Source organism: Macrotis lagotis, chromosome 3 (genome assembly GCF_037893015.1).
Source record: "Macrotis lagotis isolate mMagLag1 chromosome 3, bilby.v1.9.chrom.fasta, whole genome shotgun sequence".
In the NCBI taxonomy this organism is placed as follows: Eukaryota; Metazoa; Chordata; class Mammalia; order Peramelemorphia; family Peramelidae; genus Macrotis; species Macrotis lagotis.
In genome coordinates, this window is record NC_133660.1 from 67944397 (window position 1) to 67971241 (window position 26845).

Here is a 26845-nt window from a genome sequence, read left to right on the forward strand (position 1 = left end):
GAAAATCTCATACTTATCAGCTTGGTTAACATAATAGAAAAGAAAGACAATAAATGCTGGAAGGGATGTGGAAAAATACATACACTAATGAATGGTTGGTGGAGTTGTGAACTAGTCCAGGCTTTCTGGGGAAGAATTTGGAACTATGCCTGAAGGGCTATAAAATGGGATATAGTCTTTGATTCAGCAATACCACTACTAAATCTGTCTCTCAAAGAGATATCTTTGCAGTAAATTTAAACATGACCTTATTGCAAATATTCAAATTTAATAATTAATAATTAATTAATTAATAATTAAGATAGAATTTGTGGGAAGGGGCAACTAAAAAATTCATACAATTATAAAAAGGAATGTTAGATGACTTGGCTATTTCCTATCTGAGGCCCAACATTCAAGGAGATTTCACTTATTCTTTTTTTAGAATTTTGCAAGGCAAATGGGGTTAAGTGGCTTGCCCAAGGCCACACAGCTAGGTAATTATTAAGGGTCTGAGGCCGCATTTGAACTCAGGTACTCCTAATTCCAGGGCCAGTGCTCTATCTACTACACCATCTAGCCACCCCAATTTCACTTATTCATAACATGTATGAATAGTTTCTTATTTTAAAAGGGAAAAAAAATCATCCCCTCTTGGGACTTCTGATTTAAAAAAAAGAAAAACATTATCTCTTGCATTTTAAAAATTAAATTTGACTTGTCTGTTCCCCAAACCAGCATCTTTCAAATATATATCTTTTAAACCTAGAAATCACATTTTAAATCATTTTGACAAATATATATTGTTTACTTGTTATGTTACAGTCACTGTGATAGGCCATGTAAATACAGTCTAAATTAAGTAGACTTTTGCCCTCAACAGGTTTCTTCTTTAGATCCAAGATTTTCTAAGATCTCTTTCACTTTTCCATCTGTAATCCCATGACCCTATAAAGAACTAATTTGAAGAGGAAGAGAACACTAATATATAGAGAAGTATCAAGTGTTTTCTGTCTAAAATGCACAGAAATGAAGGCTGAGTAGGAAATAATATTCTGGCATCCTTAGTTTACCCTGAGTGCTGACTCAAATACATTTTCATGCTAAGTTCCAAGGATTTTAGAAATATCTAAACCTAAGTAAGATATCTAGCTTCTTGGAACAAAGGGCTATTCTTTCTGCCCAAAATAAAAGAACATATCTTATCCTAGGACTATTTTTCTATAAGGAGAGTCACTGGTAGCTATGACTAAAAACTATTAACCAGGTTTTAATAGGGAGGCCTTCCAACCATTATTTCCTAACAGGCTAGTAAATGGCCTAATAGAGATGTCATCCCAAAATTGTGGTTCTGGGAGATAATAGGAGACCATTTGAGCCCAATGGAGCAGTGGCCACCTGGGATGGAATCACCTTCAGACCAGTAGGTGCCAATGGAGCAACATACCCAGTGAAGTCACTACATCTAATTGGAAGAAAGCCCAACAACAGCCCACTGAAAATTGTTCAATATTATTATGAAGAGACATTGATGGTCCACTTGCTATACATATAACCTGTAGATGAGACCATCAAGCATAATCTAATTATGCAGGAGAATTATCCCCTAATTTACGGGGAGAAATGATCAACTGTGATTTTTCATACGCTGATATTTCATTAAAAGCCTATGTTTCTAGCAAACTCTGTTCTCTAATTGTTGAGAGGAAGAAAAAGTAAACACATCATGGGGAAATCTTGAGCTATTATGTTGAACTCACAGAATACCTTGAACTTAGTATAGCTATTCTAGAAATCCTATATGCTGAGAGGGTTGTGTTTCCATAGAAAATGGTACCTTTCAGGTCAACCTTAAAAGAAGCTAAGCAATCTAAGAGGTAAAAGTGAGGAAATAATATGTTCTAGACATGACCTTTACAAAGTCAAGAAGGTGAGATAGAATGTCAAATTTTTTTTTAGGTTTTTTTTTTTTTGGCAAGGCAAATGGAGTTAAGTGGCTTGCCCAAGGCCACACAGTTAGGTAATTATTAAGTGTCTGAGGCCGGATTTGAACTCAGGTACTCCTGACTCCAGGGCCGGTGCTCTATCCACTGTGCCACCTAGCCGCCCCTAGAATGTCTAATTTTAAGAAAAAATAAGTAGTCCAATTTAGCCTGAAAATAACAGACATGAAGGGGAGTAATGTAAAATAAGGTTGGGGGGGGGGAGGCTCAAGATAGGAAGAGCTTTAAATGCTAATGTATTCATTGGTCAGTTATGATGCTATTTCTTAGATAAGTTGTGCCTCTATATCAAAGGGTGATTTGATAAGCAGATTTTGTGATTTTATGGAGCCTGAGAATATCTTTGGTATTTTCTCTTGAAATGATTATGATTCAGTCTGATTTCTCAAATGACTTGTTAAAAAAATGAAATTGATCCCTAAGCTCTATTCCAATAATAAAGAATATGTTGAGTCATGAATTTCACAAATGCCTGAACTTACTTTCATAACTGCCTACTTCTCCTTGGATAAATAGTGTAGAAGTTGATGTTATTACAACTGTAACAGCCAATGTGATAGCAAAAGGATATGGTCACGTAATGATATTCATAAATAAATTTATGCCCAATGATGGCCTCTTTGAAGCCAGGAAGGACCTGAGTACATAGTTAGAAGCATCCTGAACTTCAGTCTTATTGACCAGTATACAGAACAAATCCAATTTATGCTTATAAGACTGAGGTACTCTATATGTTTGTCAGGAGTCTCTGAACACTGCTTTTCATCAGTCACAAATAGTGATGATGTAGAGCAGAAGAGTCAAACATATGACCAACAAATCCCCCAGAATGCCTCCTGAACCAAGATTGAAATGGAATTGGAAATCTTTATTGAAACAAATGAAAATGTAACTAACTGGCTAACTGGCACAGTGGATAGAGCACCGGCCCTGGATTCAGGAGTACCTGTGTTCAAATCTGGCCTCAGACACTTAATAATTACCTAGCTGTGTGGCCTTGGGCAAGCCACTTAACCCCATTTGCCTTGCAAAAACCTAAAAAAAATGTAATAGCAAATAGATAATGTTAATTTGTGTGTTTTTAACTCAGTATTCAATGTGGAAGCAGTGATTGGTTTCTATTTGAGTTTGACACCATTAATATACAGATTATTACAACTATTACACCAGGCGAAGACTTTAAAATCCAATCCTTGGTTTTATAGAGGAAGAAGGTGAGGCCTAGAGAGTTAAATAACATGCCTACTCTTAAGGTCATAGATTAAGAACTAGAAGGCATCATAAAAGTCTTTTAGTCTAATGCCATCATATTATACAGGAGGTCCTAAAGTATAAAGACATTAAGTGATTTGCCCAACGTCCCACAGGTTGTAAATAAGAGAGCTGGAGTGATATGTACACTAATTCCAAAATGATCCCTCTTTCCACTGTGTCACTCTGCCAAAAAAGGTCACTTGCTTAATAATAGCAGAGTTCATATCCTGTGACATTCTACCATGTTTTTAATATAGTATCTCTATCACTGTTTAGACTGAATTAGATAAGTCCCTTTTCTTCCCATCAATCTCTAGGGGCCAATTATTAGCAGTGGGTATGGGGCAGGAGCTAGCTGGGTTGTATAATTGAGATCTACAACTTAGAAAGTCTAGATAAAGCACACAAGACTGTATTCTATTTGCTGCTCCTATTATTGAAAAATCAAATCTATTTACTCTAAGGTGTCTCTTCTCAATTGATGTTGTCAGATAACACACATACAATATTTGGTTTAGGAGGTTACAAAATAAAATCATTTCAGAGTTGCAGTTAATAAGTTCAACAAATATTGATTTAAGAGTGCCACCTAGTGAGTAAAAGAAATAACTGAGTCAAAAACATTTGGAAATTTTATTAGGGGGGTGCTTTATTAATCACTTGGTTTTTCAGGTACCCAAGATACCAAAGCAAAACACTGTCCCTACTTTTGAGAAATTCATTGTCTAATTTAGAAAATGACATATAAACAACTAGGTACAAACAAGACATATACAAGATAAATCAGAAATCATCTCAGAAAGAAGATATTGGGGCAGCTAGGTGGCTCAGTGAATAGAGTACCAGCCCTGGAGTCAGGAGTACCTGAGTTCAAATCCAGCCTCAGACACTTAATAATTACCTAGCTGTGTGGCCTTGGGCAAGCCACTTAACCCCATTTGCCTTACAAAAAAAAAAACTAAAAACAAAAAGGAAGAAGATACCAGAATTAAGAGGAATCAAGAAAGGACATGCAAGAAGCCAGAAGACAAAATATAGAAGGAAAAAGTCAGATGTAAAGAGGACTGTCAATAAAAATGCTTATAATCTGGAGAGTAGTGTTTTTTGCAGGTAACAGATAGGTGCCATTGGACTGCAGACTAAATAAAGGGAATAAGGGGCAAGAAAACCAAATAGGTAAAAAGACTTCAGGTTTATAATTGCTTTAAAAGCCAAACAAAGGTTTTATAGTTGATTCAGGCAGTGATAGGGGAACTATATAAGTTTATTGAATAGACAAGTAGCATGACCAGACCTGAGCTTTAGGAGGACTATTTGGACAACTGAGGAAAGAATAGACTAGACACTTGAAGCAGGAAGACTAAGAGTAGGCCAGCATCTTTAGGTATGAGGTGATAGCATTATCAGGGAAGAGATAGGTGCATAAATAAGAGATGGCATGAAAGATCAAATAACAGGACCTTCTGATTGGATATTGAAGGGAGGTTGCTCTTCTCTGTGCATTAGAGAGAATGAGAAGTTGAAGATTGTAAGCCTGGGTGACTAAAAGGATGGTGGTATCCTCTGCACTACCATCTACATAGACAGAGAAGTAAGGAAGATTTATTTCTAGACTGACTGGAGCAGCAGGTACTCTCCATAACATCTGAGAATGTGCTGGAAAGGACACTGAGCTCAGAATTAGAAGAATTGAGTTTGAATGCCAACTCTCCTACTAACTAGCTTGTTGTTCTATAGAAGTCACTACTTCTCTGGGTCTCTCTTTCATTATCTATAAAATAGGAGAGGGGGGTATTATCATGTTTGATTATCTCTAAAGTCCTCTCTAGCTTTGACATATCCTGATCTGCTTGGATAGTTGCAACGTCCTTATAAAGGAATTCTCTACACTGTTGAATAATAGATTGGAACAAAAATGTATTCTAAAACCAATTGTCACTTGTCACCTGCCTCATTATCAATTCATCAAGCAACCATTCAAGAGTTTTTCAATAAGCATTTCTTAAATGTATTTTATGTGTCAGACACTGTGCTAGAGAGGCAGATTTACAAATATTAAAAAAGAGAGAGGAAGAAGCATATATTAAGCAGTTACTATTTGTTCATTCCTTCTGAAACAGCAGCACTAAATCTGGGTGGCAAGTTGGGGAAAGGTGATATTAAATCCAGAGAATAAACTCAATCAGAATAAGTCATTAGAGCTGCTTTGAAATTCATTGAATGAGTTTACAAACTCTTCTCACTTTCCCTGAGCTTTTAATATACTGTGGGCACTAAGAAGCAGAAGGTTTAGATATACTATCAATTTCCAATAATATAATCCTTGAAAATGGAAAACAAAAATGGAATCCATATCTTTAATTTAGTTGCGTCAATTGTTCTAAGGTCAAGCACAGTTATGTGTCTTTTACTAAATCTATACCTTCTAGATTGATGAAATACATGAGGCTATCATTTAACAGTCTAGTCATTTCATCCTAAATCACAAATGGATCTGAAAAACATATTTTCAAAACTGTTCAGTGTGAAAACTGTGTCTTGTTCAACTACTGTCATTTTGCAACCCTCTGAAATAAAATTGGTTCTAGAAAATTATTCCTTGGGCATCTTCAGTTTATCCCCTCTCACTTGTTTATATGTGTAAAACAAAAAAATATTGAAAGACACATCTAATGGGAAAAATAACCCCTTGAGATTCTAGACTTCAAGAGCAGAGCTGATTGAAATTCCTCAAATAATAGTTCTTCTGATACTGTAACTCTGGGTTCAGGGTGATTGTGCCACAGAGGAAACAGAAGGGAAAAAAGGAAGGACTATGTGGAGGCTTCCATCTAGAGTACATCATGAAGGAAAAGAGACAAGCAGGGTAGCAAGAATGTGATCGTGGTATACAAAAGTATAGGCAAGACTTGCAGGGATACACAAGATCAAGGAATAGCAGCAGACACTAATGGGTAACAGTTTTTGAGTTGTGATGATAAGGTTGTCTGCCCTGAGGGAGTGAGTGATGAAGGGTGAATTCAGAGGAACAAACAAGGCCAAATGAAATAAGAACGAGCTGTGCCTGTAGGGAAAGTTAAAGGCAATAAATGGATTTCCTTTCTTTCTTTTTTCTAAACTTCTTTAGCTGATGATAACAAATGACAGAGAGAAGGTTTAGACACACTCAAATCATTCTCCTTTCTCTGCAAAGGAGGAGAATCTTTCAATGGAAAGGGGGGGAGAAATAAAAAATGACTAAAAAGGAGGTGGACCAAAATTCAGGAAATTTTCTAAGTATAATAGAGTGCTTGACTATGAATCAGGAAAAGCTGAGTTTGAATCTTTCCTCAGATAATTTACTATCTGAGCCCTGAGAAAGTCACTTAATCTCACTCAAATTTAGCTCTTTCAACTATATATAAATAATAAAATAATATAAATGTGATTTTGTATGCTATGTTTCAATTTCCTGTTTCTACTAAGAATTAGATTCCATCTAAAACTGGTAAACATCATATCTACCACTTATATAAATAACAAAGCATTTCAGACTACATTATTATCTTTGATTTTCACAAAGACCTGTAATGTAGGGCAGGGCAGGACAGGACAAGTATTTTTATTTTTATGAGAAGTGTGACTAGGCAAAGGCAGAGTTAGAATGCAGGTCTTCGGACTTCTAGACCATTATCCTTCTCAAAATAATCCTTTAAAGGGTTTTTGAGATTTAGAAAGTTCATAGGATCTTATATCCAGAAGAAGAAAGAAACTTCTTGGTCCTTAGAGATCAGTTAACTGAACCTCTTCATTTTATAGATAAGGAAACTGAGTCCCAGATGGATTCAGTAATTTGCCCAATGTCACCCAGTTAAGTGTCTTAGTTCCTATGATTCCTAGTCCAGTACTCCTTGAACTATTTCTAAGGTTCTTTTATATTGAAGTATGGAGAAAGCTGGAAGATCAGCCAAGGGGTGGAGGTAATTTCTACTTCATATAATTACTGCTTGGTTATTAAGGGCATAAGATTAAAAGAACTTAAAGAAAAATGAAGAGACCTGAGGCTGTCTAGTTTCACCCCTCTCATTATACAGCACAGTTATCTGAGACATAGGGAGGTTAGATAGCTTCCTATGATCATAAGATTAATAAACATCAAAAATTGGATTTGAACCCAGTTCCTCTAGCCTTCTTAGGCAGTTAGTGGTCCAGTAGATAGAGCCCTGGACCTGAAGTTAGGAAGATCTGAGTTCAAATTCATCCTCACATCCTAGTTTTGTGACCTTGGCCAAGTCACTTAACCTCTGATTGCCTGACAAAATGGATCCACTGGAAAAGGAAATGACAAACCAAACCACTCAAATGTCTTTGTCAAGATAAACCTGAATGGAATCACAAAGGGTCAGACATGATTGGAACAAGTGAACAGCAACAATCTCTTGACTTCAGAACCTGACAACACATATTACTTAATTAAAGGACTCATTCAACAATATTTTGACAGTTTAGGACAAACAACCCACATATCTTTTAGAATTACAGAGAACCAGGAATTAAGAATTTCATATAAAAAATATCAGAAGTATTTTTTTCTAATTCCTAGCTATTGTCCATTTTGAGGAATATAAGTTTAGAGGTTTAACTGGTTGTTTTTTTAAGTAACTCTATTTAAATCAATAATTATTTATTGAGTAGTTTACAGTAGACTTTACTAAAGAAAATACAGTCCAAGAAATTTTGTTAGATTTAGGAGTCAGAGGATAATCCAACTATGGCTATGTGATAGTTTTAAAATAAATTGAATTTTGTAAAGGTCCTCTTGTTGATTTAATGCTTATTAAAAGGCACAGAATGATTTACACCTGAAAAAATAATCTTGAAAGAAAACATGAGAATGGAAAGGACTTGTGGGTATTATTTTTTACAAAAGCTGACACTTTTACTTACATATAACTATATTAAAGGAAGAGAATTTTTCATTGATTTTTTTTAAATTGATTTACAGGAAATAAAAATATAACTTTAAAGACTCCTCTCAAGATTTCTCCTATGTGTACAATAAAATTATATGACTTTAAGATAGATGAAAATGAAAACCCTGTCAATTGTTCTATGATATCACATTCCCATTTTGTGTCTTTCCAGTTCCAAATATCCATGCCCCTGTAATCTTCTATTAAAATATAAGCTTCTGGAGAGCAGGGATTTTCTTGCTTTTTGTATTTGTAATCCCTGTGCTTAGCACACTGCCTAGTGCTTTATAAATGCTTTTGTATTCATTACTTCATTTATGTTTTCCTAGGCTCTGCTATTTAATAATGTAATCAATGGAGATGTAAACAGCTGATGTATTCACCAAATATTATGAAAGTGATATCTGTGCAAAGTCCAAACAAAATATATTTCCTAATTGGTTTCCTAATTTCCTAACTAAAGTCTTCCAAATACACCTTCCAAATACATTCCAAATATCATTCTATTCTTCCTCCCCCCCCTCCAACACTACAGTCCCACATTGGAAAGAGATCCACAATGGGGAAAAAAACACATAGTAAAAGCCACAACTATGACAAACCATTGGGTGGGTAGCCTTTGAGTAAGTGAATATATCACTTTGACCATCTCACCAAGTTGATTCAGATGGGTTCAGAAATTAATACGAGGAGGAAATCAGTCTGCATTGCATTTAAGAAACTGCATAAACTTCTGCTATTCTTTACTGCAAAACTGTACACACCAGTATTCTCCTTCTCTGTGACTGTAGGAAAGTAAGACACACCAAGCCTCCTACCTTTAAAAAATAATGCACAAAAAGGAGTGTGCAGGGGTGTGCAATCTGAGAGGAGAAAGGTCTTCTAGAGAGGGAGAAAGTCAGACTTACCTAAATTACAGTGAGAATATTATAAGATATTGTTTGAATATGACTAGAGCCACCTACTCCTTTGCTAGCTACCTGCCTCAATCACTTTCTAATAGCAGAACTATTGGGATTTCCATTGTGCAAAGATTGGAGTCACCATATGGTATCGCTTTACCCTAAGGACATCTCTATCTAAGGATTAACAAACACAGAATAAGTATAACATTATACCTGCAAAAGATTTTAGTTATCATCTAATCCACCCCCACCCTCATTTTATAGATGAGAAAATCAGCAATGTGTTTTCAAGGGAGGCATCCTGGAAAGTAAAAAACATCTGGTACAGCAATCAGAACATCTGCCTCATTGAAGGGTGATGTGAATGCTACTTCTATTGGGCTCATATAGTGCAAATCCTGAATTTGATACTGTTTGTACTTCCCTAGTCATGGACCCCCCCCCACATCCCTGGGAGGACTAGGTGACAAAAATAATTAGTTCTGTTTTGAACATGTTCAATTTCATTCACTCCTTCTGCATCTAAGGTCATTATCTATTAAAATTGTCTTCTAAATAGGAAGTAGTCATGGATTAGGAAAGAGAGAACTGGTCTGGAAGACAAGAAGACCCAAGTTCAAATTATGCTTTGATACATGCTACCTCTGTGACCCTGAGAAAATCAATTAACTTCTCAGGACACTAAATTCCATCACATAGCTACCTGACTCATTTGGGCAACACTAGCCAGTGCAGTCTCAATTAGATGAAAATGTAGCTGGGAAATATTTAACAAAATCATTAGAAATACTCCCAAATAGATAACACTACATTTTAACACCAAGTCTACTTACTGCTGGCAGGGATTCTTTTGTGATGTTTGTCCTTTGTTCTCAAAGAAGGCCATAACATCGGGGAGCTGATGTCATCACAAGCACATAAATTGGATATGGGGGGGGGGGCATTGCTGTGCTAAGTCACCAGACTCACTTTCTCCTCTAGAGCCATCTAGGTCCATTCACCAGTTATGGATCAGGATGACTAGAGATGGCCGTGGATGTGAGGTAATTAGGGTTAAATGACTTGCCCAAGGTCACACAGTGTGAAGTGCAAGAAGTCAAATTTGAACTCAGGTCTTCCTGACTCCATAGCTGGTGCTATATCCACTGTACCACCCAGCTAGATTTGTGGCATCATTTCTATTTGCATTTGATAATACTGCTTTAAGCAACTCTGTAAGCAGAGGGTATTGACAGAGAAAGGACCACCTTGCCTTGTTCATCCAGGAATTCCCAGTATCATAAATCATCCCTAACCCAATAAAAAAACTGCATAGTACATCTTTAGCTTAATAAATATGTGTATCAGTAGTATGATCAACATGGGTACTTTAATTTTTAAAATCACAAAACAAAGGAGCTAAAAGTTGAATTCTCTCTGTCCTATTTTTTTTGCAGACAGAAGTAATCCTAGTGGTATGAGAATAGGAACTAGATCTTGGATTTCATTGTTATAGTTTATTCTCTGATAAGGAATCTTCTACTGCAATGCAGGTGGGCACCTAGTCTACAGGACTTGGAGAGTTGCTGAGAACAGGGAGAGTTTAAATGACTTCTTCAAAGTCATAGTCAGAAGATGGAAGCAGACATTGAACCCAAGTGCTCCAGGCCTCAGTCAATTCGCCATTTCCCCCATGACATTTCAAAATAAAAGCAAAGGAAAACTGATGACTTTCTGGTCTTTACTGGGACCAAGGGAAGTAATTTACTGCAAAACTCTCTTGCAATTAAAAACTTATTTCTTATTTCCTAGAGGCAAAATATATTGAGGATCCTTTTCATGTTGAAGTATTTTTTAGAATCCAGTCCACAAACTCATCCACTTTGGTATAAACCCCGGGATGTCCTGGTCGAGCACAACCTTCCCCCCAGCTGGTTATACCCACCAGATGCCAGATGCCATTGTTCTGACAGGATAGGGGGCCTCCAGAATCTCCCTGTGTGAAGTGGCAAGAGGAAAAGGCTTGTTTAAAGATGGAAGTTTTTCACATTCAAGGAACTTCTACCTAAAGAACTGATCAGAGATTTCTGACATTGTGCTTCAGTCTCAATGTATCAGGATTTCATTATTATTGCTTTTGCTTCAGTTTACATACTTCAGATATGTAGGGCAAAAACCCTACATATGAAATGGTCAAGGTTTATCATTTGAGTATGTATGTATGTATGTGTACATGCATGCATAATACATATAATATCTTTCTATACACACATACATATAAACATGTTGTTATTGTTGTTGTTTAGTCATTTCTGTCATGTTTGAGCCCATTTAGAGTTTCCTGGGCACAGATCCCGGAGTGGTTGGCCAATTTACAGGTGAGAAAACTGAGGCAAACAGGACTAAGTGACTTGTGCAAAGTCACATAGCTAGTGCATGTCTGAGGTTGGATTTGAACTCAAGTCTTTCTGACTCCAGGCTCAGACACCCTGTTATATACACATACATATTCAAATGACATGTATGTATATGTTGCTATGGACACTGCATATGTAACTCTCAATTATTGTGAGGATCAGATGAGATAATGTTGAGCTAAGGAATGCATCTCATACAAAATGTTTGTCTAGACCTTTACCCCTTGCCCCTGATTTCCAAATAGTTCATATAAGCTTTCTCATATTTGTACAACCTTCCCCAATTACCTTGCAAGTATCTTTCCCCCCTTCTCTATAACCACCACAGATCATCTGATTGGTTATTTTGTGTTCTCTGTATCTCATCTGGCAATCTTCATTGGTTATCAAAGGAATAGAAGTCTTCTGAAGAGTATCTTGTACTTTTCCTACAATAGAGAGTACACAGACCTTCGTTTTATGTGTTATAAATGATGTCCCCATGGAGGTCAGAAGAACCTTTACATTAATATATACAATGTCTGTCTGGAGAATTCTGGAATTGATCCTGAGACCTCAGAGACACTGGCACAGGATTGGTGTGCCTACACCAATGAGGATGCCATGCGTCAAAGAGGACTCCATACTCTATGAGCAAAGCAGAAACTGCAGTGGCTCAAAATAAAGGTGAAATGCTCAAATTTAGAAACATCTCCCTTCCTTGAATTATTTGAGGAAGGAGAGAACACATTCAGTTGTGAGGATTAACCTAGGCTTCCACCTGAGTTGGAACTCATAAAGAGAGGAGCACACCCCAGGCTAGGCATGGAAGGCACATCTTGTGTGAAGGGACAGAGAGAGGAAACCTCAAGTCAGGTTCAGTAGTCCAGTTTGTCTGGAAAAAAGACTGCATAAAGGAGAGAAGTTTACAGTGAAGCTGAAAAGGTAGGTTGCTGTTAGATTGCTCAATTAAGACTTTAGGTTGTTGTCACTTAAGTGAAGGGACCATGTCGAAAAGACTGCTTTGTGGGGCTCCAAATGACCTGAATTCTAATCCTGATTCAGTTGTCTATGAGTTGTTTGATCCTGGATGAGTTAATTAACTTTCAATGTATTTTCTCAGCTGCAAAATAAAGACTTGGGCTTGATGATCTTTCAAATTCCTTCCAACTCTTATCTGACAGGGCAAATACACTGCCATTCTGATACTTCCTAAAGAAAAGAGGAATTTTTTTTTTATTTTTTATTGTTAAATTTACTTTTTGCAGAACAAGGAATAATGGGTTTCAGAAGTTAAAAAGCCAAGAAATTAGGTTGCTAGAAGGGAAAATTATTAAGCAGTTACTCCAAAGTAGAATGAATGCCTTGGAAAGTAGTGGTTTCCCCCTCAGTGGCAGTCTTCTTTTTCCTATTTATTTTTTGGTTTATTTATTTTATATCATTACAATAATTTTGTTATAAGAGTAAACATAAACCTCCCTCCCCCCGCAAGAAGATGAGAAACCACAAGAATATTGAGAGAGAAACAATATTTACTTCTGTCTGTGTTCAGATTGCAATGCTTTATCTCTGGGATGAGTTGCCTTCTTTATTATAAGTTCACCAGAGAAGTTGCTTCACTATTTTTCCCACAGTTGTTATTACTAACTGTATTTCCCTCCACTCTATTCCTCCCTACTCTCATTTATTCTGTTCTCTCTCTCTCCTTTCATCCTAGCCCTGTCCAAAAGTGTGTTGTATCTGAGTACCCTCTCCCACAATCTTCCCTCTCTTCTATCACCTATTTCCCCCTTCCCTCCCCCATTCCCCCTTATCCCATCCCTTTCTTCACATTTTTTTCCTAGGGTAAGATAAAGTCTATACCCTATTAAGTGTGTATGTTATTTCCTCTCTGAGCCATTTCTGATGAGAATAAAGGCTGACTCATTCCCCCCTCGCCTTCCCTTGTACCACTCCCTTGAAAAAAGTTTTTTCTTGACTCATGTAAAATATCTTAGCTCCTTCTTCCTCTCCCTTCTCTTCTTCCCAGTACTTCTTTTTACTATATTATATCATTATATTCTGTTCTTTCCTGTGCCCTGTCTATATATGCAACTTCTAACAGCTAACAGAGCAATTTTTTAAAAAAAACTTTTATTTTTAATTTTGGAATAAAAAATTAGAATAAAGCATATATTATTCCATAAGATAGTATAATAAAAAGATGGTTGAACATAAAACTGCAAATCTACTACATATAACTTGCTATTCCTTTTAAATATACAACAAAGTTACCATGTATATTGCTTTTTTCTCTTCCTCCTATATTTTAACAGAATATATTTTAAAATACATTCATTACCTCTTTCTTTTGTGTAGCCCCAGCCAGTCACCCAGCAGTCTGTATATTTCATTTTTCCATCTCCTTTGTAAGGAAGGCATATGGGTTGTTGGAGAGCTAAAATTTAATTTGAAAGTTTAGTTATTTTGGAAAATAAATTTTCCCTATTTTTTAGAGTTTTCTATTATCTCTGTTGTATGAATCTTTATGGCAAAGAACACTGCAAATAGGACAATCATAGATTTGGAAAGGACTTTTGAGTGGTATCAGTCAGTCCTACCCTTTCTTTTACAAATGGGCATACTTGGGTCAGCTAGGTGGCACAGTGGATAGAGCATTGACCCTGAAGTCAGGAGGACTTGAGTTCAAATTCAGCCTCAGACACTAAATAATTACCTAGCTGTGTGACCTTGGGCAAGACGCTTAACCCCATTGCCTGACAAAAAAAAAATGGTCAAACTGAGATCCATGGAGATTAAGGTAAAAGTAGAGACTTGTCCAAGTAAAAGCAGAGACTAAGAAACAGAGTCAGGTTTTGAACTGAGACTTCCTAATGTTATATTTAGCTGTGTGTTTGTGTGTGTGTATCTATATCTATATATATTATATATATACATATATACATATATACATATATACATATATACATATATATGTAATGACTCAACAGATAAAGTGCTGAGTCTGGAGTCAGGAAGACCTGAGTTCAAATCTGATCTCAGAGACTTAATGGCTGTATGACCCTAGGTAAGTCATTTAACGACTGTTATCTTTGTTTTCTCAACTGCAAAATGAGGGCAGCAATGATATCTACCTTCCAAGTTTTCTGTGAAGAACAAATGAAATAGCACTATATGCTAGTGCCTTTCACGTGAAAGTAAGGATGGAGACTTTGCACAGCCCTCCCTCCCTTAAATACAATTCGCTTGAAAGTCAAGACATCATCTTCCCGATGTCACTGGTCTTCTTCAAGAAGGAAGGACAAGCAATAACAGCAACACTTCTTGAAAAAAAGTCGCTGAGCCAAGGGGCAAAAGACCTAAAAGTAAGAACAATTCCCATTCTTCTATTCTTTAAGGATAATAGAGTTAAAATGTAAGAGACCTTAAGGACCACCTAGGCCAATCTTCTTAATGTAAAGATGAAAAAACTATAGAAGAGAATGGGTATGTTTTTTCTCCAATGTCACACAAATAGTGACTTCAGGATTTGAATTCAGGTCTCTGACTCCAAGTTCAGTATTCTTTTCAATTCAACTATGTTGTCTCTACAATGTAATTTCTTTACAAAAATTCTATAAATTATGTAATACTGGGATTATTATCCCTATATACATATGAGAAAACTGAAACTCAGAGAGGTTAAGTTCTCCATGGCCTCACTATGATTAATAGAATCTAGATTTTCTGACCTCAAGTCTGGCAGTCTTCCCATGACACCATGCTGTCTCAATCACTAATTCACTATGTGACTCAACCTCTCTTTTTTGCAATATTGTTTTTCTTCTGCAAAAGGAAAGAACTGGAAAAGATAATAAAGTTCTTGTTCAGCTTGGTAATTCCATGATTCTCTATTATTTTAATAAACAAACTTTCTTCAATATTCTTTCTACAGTATATATATATATATATATATATATGTATATATATATATATATATATATATATATATATATATATATATATACCTTTCTAGAATGTTCAATAATCAGACATAAGTTTCACCTTTGAGACACTTAGTCAGTTGCCTTTTACTGGGAGACATGCACATGATCTTCAGGGCTCCCCAGGTTTTATGCCTTCCCTAATCACAAAATAATTATTGGGGCAGCTAGGTGGTGCAGTGGATAGAGCACCGGCCCAGGAGTCAGGAGTACCTGAGTTCAAATCCGGCCTCAGACACTTAATAATTACCTAGCTGTGTAGTCTTGGGCAAGCCACTTAACCCCATTTGCCTTGCAAAAAAACTAAAAAAAAATAACTATCTAGATTACCAAATTAAGACCTCATGGTTGATGCTACACAATATTACATCTAGGTAACTAACACAATATTTCATCTAGGTAACTATACAGATTATGTTTCCAAATAAATATTTACTTACTGGTAAAATTTATAGGATCTTCAACTTTCAACAAGGCAATGTCATACCCATGTTGTGCCATTTCATATTTTTCATGAATAATTATCTCTTGAATTCTGAAGAATGGGGTATTTCCATGTATCTCAGATTGGTTTAAGAAGCCAGCATAGACATGTAAAGTAGCAGCCTCTAGTCTAAATAACAAAAGTAAATTTTGAAAATATTTATTGTGGTTAAGTAGTTTAGGAAAGCATGAGTTCTCTAATTTGCCTCTCCTGCATAAATTATATTAAAGGCTCTTGGTGGACTTGGGACAAGGAAAACAATGACATGATGCTACTAAGCTTTATGGGTCACAATGTTAGGGACCAACCTCCTCCTCAAGTGCAGAAGGGACTCACTGGCATAAATTTTACACAAAGGAGAAAAACTACTACCCAGTCCAATCACTCACTCCTCCCCATATATAGGTACAAGAAACCAGGGACCTGGGCAATGAAGTAGAAAGAATGCCTGAATTCAGGAAGACCTTACTAACTGTGTGACCCAGAGCAAGTCACTTAACCCTGTCTGCCTCAGTTCCTTAGTAAAATGAGCTAGAGAAGGAAATAGCAAACTATTCCAATATCTCTGCCCAAAATGTACCAAATGGGCTCATGAAGAGTTGCACATGACTTAACAGCAATGAGAAACCTAAAAAGAAGTTCTTGTTCAAGCTCTATTCCCAATTAACTGTATAGCTTTGGGTAAGTCTCTTAGTGTCCTTAGTCCCGTTTTTTTTCTGTAATTTGAAAGGTTGACTTAGTGTGTGTGTGTGTGTGTGTGTGTGTGTGTGTGTGTGTGTGTGTGTGTGTGTTTACTGTCCAGTGCTTTGTCATGGCAAAATGTATAAAATGTATTCCAACACTGACTTCTTGGGAGAGGACCTGGATATTTTGGAGGTCAAAGATCACAAAGTCTGCCAAGAAAGTTGCACAGATACTGTACGCTGTCAATTTTTTACCTATTCTCCACCTGAAGAATCATACAACAAAGAGAAGTTCTCGTTCAAGCTCTATTCCCAATTAACTGTATAGCTTTGGGTAAGTCTCTTAGTGTCCTTAGTCCCCAGTTTTTTTTTCTGTAATTTGAAAGGTTGACTTAGTGATATCTAAACTCTCTTCTAACTTTATGATTATATAAGACTGTTTTTGTTACATCTAGCTGATCCCTAGGGATGTAGTCTAAATGAAGTCATAGTCCAGGGAATAATCCAAGGTGGGAGAGACAAATTGTGACTCCTTAAAATTCCCTGGGGCATTAACTCTCCAGTTTGGGCTTCTCTATTTTTCTTCATTAATGCAAAAGTTCCTCTGGGGCATGGCCCTGTAGGCCATAGATAAATAAGGCTCATCAAAGAGGAGCATCCCATGAGTGGATGTAGAGGGAGCTGGCTTGATACAGTGGAAAGAACAATGTCTCTGACTGCATAGGAGAAACTCTGTTGCTGGTGCTTGCTATCTATCTGTACTATACTTGGTGGTTCCTGTGTGATCTTTCTGTTTCCTCATCTATAAAATGGAAGGGGCAAAGATGGGGAGAGTTAAACTAACTGACCTCTGAAGTCCTTTCTATATCTGGATCTATAGTCCTATGATTTTCTTTTCCTCTGTCATCCAGAGAGCATAGGAACCAGTAGGAGGCAAGATTTGAAGAAAAGAGAGTATTATACGATGACTCTCCTGGACAAAAGGTGGGCTCTCATAAAACCAAGCAGCCAAACAAATAGAAATTGTCAAAAGATCTAAGGATTTGTGGGGGTTGAAGGGGGTCCTGGGCAAGGATACTATAAAATTGAACAGAAATTATTTATCCCAAGGAGATAAAGCTTAAATTACTGCTGTTGGCAGGCCCTGGATTAGTATTTTATCTTTGTTCTAATTTAATCTTAACCCAATATTGCCCTAGAGTGATGGATTGGAGTGCTTTAGAAAACCTGGGTTGAAGACATAGTTCTAACAAGTACTATGCGACCTTGCAATTTCCTTACATATAAAATGAAGGGACAACTAGATAACATCTATTTGGAGGTATAGTCTAGTACAAAGGGCATCAGAATTGGTGTCTGAATATCCAATACTTAAAGACTATTTGACCCTAGACAAATCTCTTAGCCTCTTTGGTCCTCCTTTTTTTCTCATTTATAAGATGGGGGGATAGGACCAGATGACCTCCAAGGTCACTTCCACCTCTGAACCCACCAGTCCAATGACCTCTTCTACTTCAATCATTTTATAATATGCATTTTGAAAAAGTTTTATTCATTAGAACAGATCTCAAAGGTGGGTATGACTACTGACTTGAAAAAAAAATAAAAAGACTAACCCTTCAAGGCAATGGGCAGCTGTTAATATCCACTGTTTCCCAATGATGGATCCTCCACACAGATGTTTCTGGAAAGGTGATGTGACATGCAAGCTTACCTGCCATGGCCATTCAGCAGGAACTGAGTTAGTTCCACCAACAATTTTTCCTCTAATTTTGTTTGTGCAGGCTGGAGAAATACACATATACATATAAAACAGATAAGTAGGCAGCAGGATAGATGATAGATGATTAATAAATGGATATACATTAAATCTCTTATTTTTTATTCAATATCCTCTAACTGTATACCTCCTAGACAAAAATAAATTAGTTGATGAAAAAGCATTTGTTAAGGCCTTACTCTGTCCTAAGGTTGAGACATGCATCATAAAGGAAAAAGCTATCAAAGGTGATTGTATTCTAATAAGGGCAGACAAGACATATGAGGAGTGTACAGAGAGGGGTGGGGGGGGGAATTTAGATCTGCAAAGTAACAAGGGATTATAAAGCAATGGTGGAATTGATTTTCTTATATTCCCACATCAAAAGATGGAAAATACACCAGCAGGAAGTAAAAAGAAGCTTTAAGAAGAAGTATAGTTCATAAGAAGATGGTTGGGGCAAATCATGGTCTATTCTGGAGTCAGTTAGAAATAGTGAGCTTAGACTAATCAAGACCCCATGACCCAGGGTGGAAATTCAAAGAAGAAAGCATTTTTTTAATTAAATAACCTTTCCACAGACATTTATTAAGCACTCACCATATGCACTACTCTAGGTATTAGATATATAAAGAAAAATCCTGAACAGTCCCAGTCCTCAGCAAGTTTATATTTTAAAAGGGATATAGATTGATGCATATAAAAGAAATAAAGAGAAAATGGCAGGTATCCTGTATCATTCTAATTAGAAGATAAGACCTATAGGAGAAAGTAAATAATAATGTTAAATTCTGTGATTAAGACCTGGTTAATAATCATTTTAGTTGGCAAATAGATCTTTAGTAATGTTATTATAGATATTACAATTCTTTTGGATTTCATAAGGCAAGTTGTTCAAGGGACAGGTCACTTACCATTTTCCATTTTACACAGCCTTAATGTATAGCCAGAGATGCCTCCTCTTCCATGAAGTATTTTAGTTGGAGATCCATTTGAAGACATTTTCAAATAACATTTACCTCTGATTGAAGGAATAAGAATGTCACTAGGGGAAAAAGGTATCTATGCATTTTCAAGTAATTGCATAATTTTTCTCTGTAATGCTTGAAAATCCATCTTACTTCTCTTTGTTGTATGATTCTTCAGGTGGAGAATAAGTAAAAAATTGACAGCGTACAGTATCTGTGCAACTTTCTTGGCAGACTTTGTGATCTTTGACCTCCAAAATATCCAGTTCCTCTCCCAAGAAGTCAGTGTTGGAATAAATTGTGCCATGACAAAGCACTGGACAGTAAACACACACACACACACACACACACACACACACACACACACACACACACACAGAAATGTAAGATAAAGTGCATGTAATGATCATATTTATTATAATAATTCTCTTAATCAAAGTCAATCATTACCAAACTGAAGGTATTGGTTACCTGGGACGCTGTGCCTGCAACTTAATAGGCTAAAACCTGAAAAGGCATTTTCTTTGTTAATACGGGTAGTTGGAATTCCACTTTGGGATGTTTTAAGGAGACATAAATTTCTAAAAGAAAGATTTGAGAGTGCAATTAAATTACATAATACAATGAAATTCTTGAAGCTCCAAATATTTACTATGGTACAAGTTATGACTATAGAGTCTCAATTTTCCTCCTATTTTTATGGACTGGGGTAGGTGGGGTAGTGAAGTGAAGGAAAAGAGGAAGGGAACAAATATTTATAAAGTACTCACAATATGCTACATACTCTCATTTGATTCTCACACCCAGGAAAGGAGAGGTTACTATTATGCCCATTTTACAGATGAGAAAAATGAGACAAAGATTAGTAAGTGACTTGGCCAGGAACAAGCAGCTCGTAAAGTTTCTGAGGCTAGATTTGAACTCAGGTCTTGTTGACTCCAGTCCAACTTTCTATCCAATGGGCAAAAGTTTGATAGGAGGTAATACTAATCTTCACCTATCTAATTCCTTTCTCCATAATGAATACCACTTCTTTTTCCTTAGGAATTTTGATACTTCCTGGGCCTTTCAGGTCATAAGAAGGAAAGTAATGTGTCATTTGGGACATGACTTCAACCTTAAATATAGAGATCATCTCATGAAACTAAGGAATTGACTTATTCAAGATCACAAAGGACAGAGCCAGGGCTTAAGTTCAGGTGTTTGGGTTCAGAATCCTGTGTTCTTTCAACTATATTAAATTTCATTCACATTAATGTATCCCCCTTCCACATTAGTATTTATAAAGCAGAACACAGGAAAAGGGAGCAATGATTTTTAAAAGAATGAATCATTATTTCATGCACTAAGACAGATTGGTCATTTGCTGGTAGGGGGAAGGGGTGATTTTTCTTTCTACTTCTGAAATGACACTCTTCCCAAATATAAACCCAGTACTTAGACATGAATTAGGATTGTGTTGCGTGCTAAGAAAGGAACCAGTTCAAACTTATCTGAGATTTTCTGAAGGGACAGGAGGAAGAGATGAGGAGTGGTAACTTAAATCACTTATGGACCCTACTATTACTAGAGTAATCAGGCTTGAAAATAGCTGAGTCCTCAGTATCCAGGGATATGTACCATAAAAATACAATTCTTTTGACCACTGCTAAACTTTGAATCATTTCTTTTCTTGTAAATATTTTAAAGCCAGGTTTTTAAAAGTATTCAGCAGTTTAGAACACAGGAACTTGGTTAGATTCATTATAAAAGAATTATATCCTACTGACTCTGCCCTCTCACCGTTGGGATTCTATAGGCCATTCTTTGAAAAGGAATGTAAAAAACAGGCAGTTAGGATGATGAGTACAAATTCTTTGGCACACCCAAGGATCAGGAGTGAAAAGTCTGTCTTGGTTGATATCAGCAAAGACAGTATTAGGGAAAATGTCCCGGATACAAGCTACAAAAAAAAAAAAGAAAAAGAAAAAGAAAGAAAGAAATTTATCATTGCAATCTTTCAATGACAGTGGAATTCATTCATTCAGCATTTATTTACCACATACTCTCTGCTAACCCTGGGGCATAATGCTGCTGTTTTGTCCAAACTCAGATCCAGATTGCAGTCTGGAGTCCTATACTGCCATAGTGGAGCAAAGAGCCTCCTCGCAGTTCCAGAGCAAAAGGGAATACTTGTGATCATACACAGATTAAAGCACAGGCCAGGAGAGCAGTCTTAGTCTCTCATAAGACCTTGAAGGAATTAAGGTCCCTGGAGAGGTGTCCCAAAAGCCCCCAAATCTATGATCTATGGAAGTGCATTAAAATTAGGTCATAGACTAAGGAAATGAGCAAACAACAGAAGAAAAAGATCTGACCATAGACAATTACTTTGGTCCCATGGAAGATCAAAATATACACTCAGGGGTGGCTAAGTGGCACAGTGGATACAGCACCAGTCCTGGAGTCAGAAGTACCTGAGTTCAAATCCAGCCTCAGACACTAAATAATTACCTAGCTGTGTGGCCTTGGGCAAGCCACTTAACCCCATTGCCTTACAAAAAAATTAATATATATATTTATATATATATATATATATATTTATATATATATATATATATATATATACACTCAGAAGATGACAAAGTCAAAGCTTCTGTATCCAAAGTGTCCTAGAAAGATAGGAATTGGTCTCAGGCTATGGAAGAGCTCAAAAAAGACTCTGAAAAGCAAGTAAGGGAGATATAACATATTAAAAACCAACTTAGGTCAAAAGGAAAAAGCATCCAAAAGGTCAATGAGGAGAAGACCTTAAAAAGCAGAATTGGCTAGATGAGAAAGGAGATAAAAAAAATCTCTGAAGAAAATAACTCCTTCAAATGTAGCATGGAGCTGAGGGAAGTTGATGGCTTTGTAAGAAATCAAGAACAATAAAACAAAATCAAAAGTAAAACAACTGACCTAGAAAAGAGATCCAGGAGCAATAATTTAAAAATGATTGGACTACTTGAAAATTATGATCAGGAAAATAGCATAGACTTCATTGTCCAAAAAGTACTCCAGGAAAATTGCCCTGATAAGAAGAGGGCAAAATAGAAGTTGAGGGAATTCATCAATAACCTCCTGAAAGAGATCTCAAAACAAAAATTCTCAAGAATATCATAGCTAAATTCTAGAACTCTCATATCAAGGAGAAATATTACAAGCAGCCAAAAAGATACAATTCAAATGTCATGGAGCTACAGTCAAGATAACACAGAATTGGGGTGGCTAGGTGGCATATTGGATAAAGCACCGGCCCTGGAGTCAGGAGTACCTGGGTTCAAATCTGGTCTCAGACACTTAATAATTACCTAGCTGTGTGGCCTTGGGAAAGCCACTTAACCCCATTTACCTTGAAAAAAATGAAAAAAAAAGATAAAACAGGATTTAGCAGCATCTGCATTAAGGACTCATGGAATATGGAATGTGATATTTGGGAAGGTGAAAGAACGTAGATTACAACCAAGAATCAACCACTCAGCAAAACTGAACCTCCTCTTTCAGGGGAAAAAGATAGACATTCAATGAAATAGGGGACTTTCAAACTTTCCTGGTGAAATGACCAGAACTGAACAGAAAGTTTGATCTTCAAATACAGAACTCAGGTGAAGCAAAGAGAGGGTGGACACAGGGCAAATTATGAGGGATTTAATGATGTTGAACCATGTGTGTTCCTGCATGGGAAGGTGATACTGATAACTCCTATGAACCTTCTCAAATATTAGAGCAGTTAGAAAGAACATATATAGAAAAGGCAGGAGGGAACTCAATAAAAAGGAATAATATATTGTAAAGATGGAGTCAATGGACAAAAAAGGAATGTACTGGGTGAAAGGGAAAGGAGGGGTAAAATGGGTTGAGATATTTTATGTAAAAGAGTCAAGAAAAAGATTTTGCAATGGAATGGAGGGTAAAGGTAAGGGTGAATGAGAGAGCCTTAATTGTCATTGAAAGTGGCTCATATACAAGAGAGGAAAGTCTTTTAGACACTCTCTCATAAAACTTTGAAACTAAGGACTTTAACTAAATTTTGGAGAGACAGGATTCACAGAGGGTCCCAATGAGGCAGTTCTCTTACTCAAGGTAACCTGGAAAAGAACAGAAAGGCTCTGCTCCCCGGGGTTGGAGGGGCAGCCTGCCAGAGGGGTGGCCCACCAGAGCAAAAGAACTTCAGCCTGCTGGAGGCAGCCCCAGGGTGCTGGAAGCCATGGTTCACAGCAGCTGGGGAATTTCCTGAGCTACGCCCCGGGGAGCACCGAGGACAAATTGGGGGAACACCTGTGGGACCTCTGTCAGAGCAAGCACATGAAGCCCAGCCCTCAGGGAACACAGCAGGCAGCAAGCTTGGCCAAGGCAGACTAGGAAACAGAAGCAGGCAGAGCCAGTAATCAGGAGCCCCCAGAAGCCCATTGAACTCAGGGAGGGAAGTGAAGAGAGATTGCAGAGCTCTGCCCCTGGAACAAGAATCTGGGGCTCTGACCACATTCAGATCCTGATCACAGTCTAGCCCCCCCCAATAGAACAGCAGGGCCACCCCCCACCTCAGCCCCATGGCAGAGGGGGATGCATATGGTCATTCACAGACCAGGAGAGAGGACAGAGCCTCACACACTGAGACCCTTGTGGGAGTGTCCCAAAAGCTCAGGAAGCACCCCAAAAACAGGCTTAGACTGGGAAAATGAGCAAGCAGAGAAAAAAGAGGAACATCATTGAGAAATATTTTGCATATGAGCCAAGAAGGATCAAAACACTCATTCTGAAGATGAGGAAGCACAAGCTCCTGTATCTAAAGACTCAAAGAAAAACAGAAATTGGGCTCAGGCTATGACAGAGCTCAAAAAAAGACTTTGAAAATCAAATGAGGGAGTTAGAAGAAAAACTGGGGAAAGAAAGGAGAGAGATGCAGGAAAAACATGAAAATGAAGTCAGCAGCTTAGTCAAGGAAATCCAAAAAAATGCTGAAGAAAATAACATGCTAAAAACCAGCTTAGGTCAAATGGATAAAACAGTTCAAAAAGTTATTGAGGAGAAGAATGTTTTAAAAAGCAAAATTGGCCAGATGGAAAAAGAGATAAGAAAGCTCTCTGAGGGAAACAAATCCTTCAGACAAAGAATAGAACTCAGGGAGATTGATGAATTTATGAGAAATCAGGAATTAATACTTCAAAATTAAAAAAATGAAAAATTAGAAGAAAATGTGAAACATCTCATTGAAAAAACAACTCGTATGGAAAACAGATTTAGGAAAGATAATTTAAAAATTATTGGAATACCTGAAAGTCATGATCAGGAAAAGAGCCTTGACATCATTTTCAAGAATTACTACAGGAAAATTGCCCTGATATCCTAGAAGCAGAGGGCAAAATAGAAATGGAGAGAATCCACTGATCCCCCCAAGAAAGAGATCCCAAAAAACCAACCCCTAGGAATATTATAGCCAAGTTCCAGAACTCCCAAATCAAAGAGAAAATATTACAGACAGCCAGAAGGACATAATTCAAATATCGTGGAGCTGCAGTCAGGATCACACTGGACTTAGCAGCAACTACATTAAAGGCTCATAGGGCTTGGAATATAATATACCAGAAGGCAAAAGAGCTTGGAGAATCAAGTACCCAGCAAAACTGAATGTCCTCTTCCAGGGAAAAAGATCGATTTTCAATGAAGCAGAGGAATTTCAAATGTGCCTGTTGGAATGGCCAGAGTTGAACAGAAGGTTTGATCTTCAGATACAGGACTCAGGTGGAGCATGGAGATTGGAGGAGAGGGGGGAAATATGAGGGACTTAATGAGGATGAACTACATGTATTCCTGTATAGAAAAATGACACTGATAATACTCACATGAACCTTCTCAGTTAACAGAGCAGGTAGAAGTAGCTTTTATAGATGAAGCACAGGAGAAAGCTGAATTTGAAGATAAAATATGGTGTAAAAATGGAGTCAATAGAAAAAAGGGAAATTTAATGGGAGAAAGAAAATGAGAGGGGGAATAGGCCAAGATATTTCATGTAACAAGATTTTTCTTCATCACAGTGAACTATTGCAATGTTATGGAAGGGGGGAAGGCAAGGGAGAATGAGGGAATCTTCACTCTCATTAGAGGTGCTTAGGAGAGGAAACAGGATATATATTCAATGGGGTATAGGCATCTGGAGTAAGAAGAGGGGGATGGGGGAAGGGGGGAGGATGTGAGTGATGGAGGAGAGGATGTACCATGGGGTGAGAGTGGTCAGATACAACACATTTTCTCTTTTACTTCTTGCAAGGGGCTGGGATTGGATGACTTGTCAGGGACCATAGGACCAGGTGGATGCTGGACCTAAGGGGTGGTAGGGGGGACTCGGGGCCTCTTGGCCCCAGGGCCAGGGATCTGTCTGCTGTGCCACTCAACTACCCTACAGCAGAGTCAGAGTGAAAGGAAAGAGAAAATATAGTACATGGTAGTGGAGAAATACGAAAGGAGGGAACTGCGATCAGCAATGGCAATGGTGATAAAATATGGAAGTAACTTTTGTGATGGACTTACCATAAAGAATGGGATCCACCCACCACAGAGTTGTTAGTGTTGGAACAAAGACTAAAGCACAATTTTTATTATTATTATTTTGGGGGGAGGTGCAGGGCAAATGGGGCTGGGTGGCCCGCCTGGGACCGCATAGCAGGGTGATCATTGGGTGTCTGAGGCCAGATTTGGACCCCGGTGCTCCTGGCTCAAGGGCCAATGCTCTGTCCACCACCCAGCCACCCCTACTATTATTACTATTTTATTTTATTTTGGGTTTTTTCTTTTTTGGTTTTTGCTGGGCAGTGGGGTCGGGGTGGCTTGCATGTCACACAGCTGAGTGATTATTGGGTGTATGGGGCCGGATATGGGCTCAGGTGCTCCTGGCTCCAGGGCTGGTGCTCCGTCCATTGCGCCACCTAGCCATACCTACAATTATTACTATTTTTTTATTTTAATTTTTTTCTCTCTCCTTTATTGCTCAAGCAAGTCTATATTTTTTGGCAGGAGGGGGTATTTTGTTTACTCTTAAACAAGAATATTTTATTAATGTATAAAAAACATTATTTGTACAAAATGAGAATAAATAAACATTAAATTGCAAAAGAAATGTAAAACTCAATACCTTGCAAAAAAAAGATTGGTTAAAAACTACTATTGCATGTAACTGAAAAAACCAGATAAATAAAATATTTAAAAACTTTAAAAAAATAAAGTGGGTCATAAAGGAAATACCATATACACTCAATAGGATATAGAAATCTAGCTTACCCTAAAGGAAAAAGGAGAGGAAAGGAATGGGAGAAAGGAGAGGGGAGGAGGGTATAGGTGATACAAGAGTGGGAAGATTAAGGGAGATGATAGTCAGATACAACACACTTTTGAGGAGGGTCAGGGAGAAGAAAGAAAGAATAGAATAAATTGGAGTGGGAAGGAATAGAATGCAGGAGAAATACAGTTAACAATAGCAACTGA

The 26845-nt window shown here is 37.3% G+C and overlaps 1 protein-coding gene across 6 annotated transcripts in view; it reads right to left on the bottom strand.

Annotated features, from left to right (window-relative positions):
* Positions 1-2025: 2025 nt before the first annotated feature.
* Positions 2026-26845, bottom strand: part of LOC141517609 (coagulation factor XI-like) — a 42390-nt gene continuing 17570 nt past the window's right edge. For all 6 annotated transcript variants that reach the window (XM_074228798.1, XM_074228797.1, XM_074228795.1 and 3 more), the window contains 9 exons: positions 21128-21287; positions 19817-19926; positions 19499-19661; positions 19292-19398; positions 18235-18403; positions 15892-16064; positions 13810-13905; positions 11778-11917; positions 2026-11068 (listed from right to left, as the gene is read on the bottom strand). In XM_074228798.1, coding sequence (XP_074084899.1) covers positions 10910-11068; positions 11778-11917; positions 13810-13905; positions 15892-16064; positions 18235-18403; positions 19292-19398; positions 19499-19661; positions 19817-19926; positions 21128-21287 — 1277 coding nt within the window. In that variant the 3' untranslated portion in view covers positions 2026-10909. The remainder of the gene's footprint in view (positions 11069-11777; positions 11918-13809; positions 13906-15891; positions 16065-18234; positions 18404-19291; positions 19399-19498; positions 19662-19816; positions 19927-21127; positions 21288-26845) is intronic.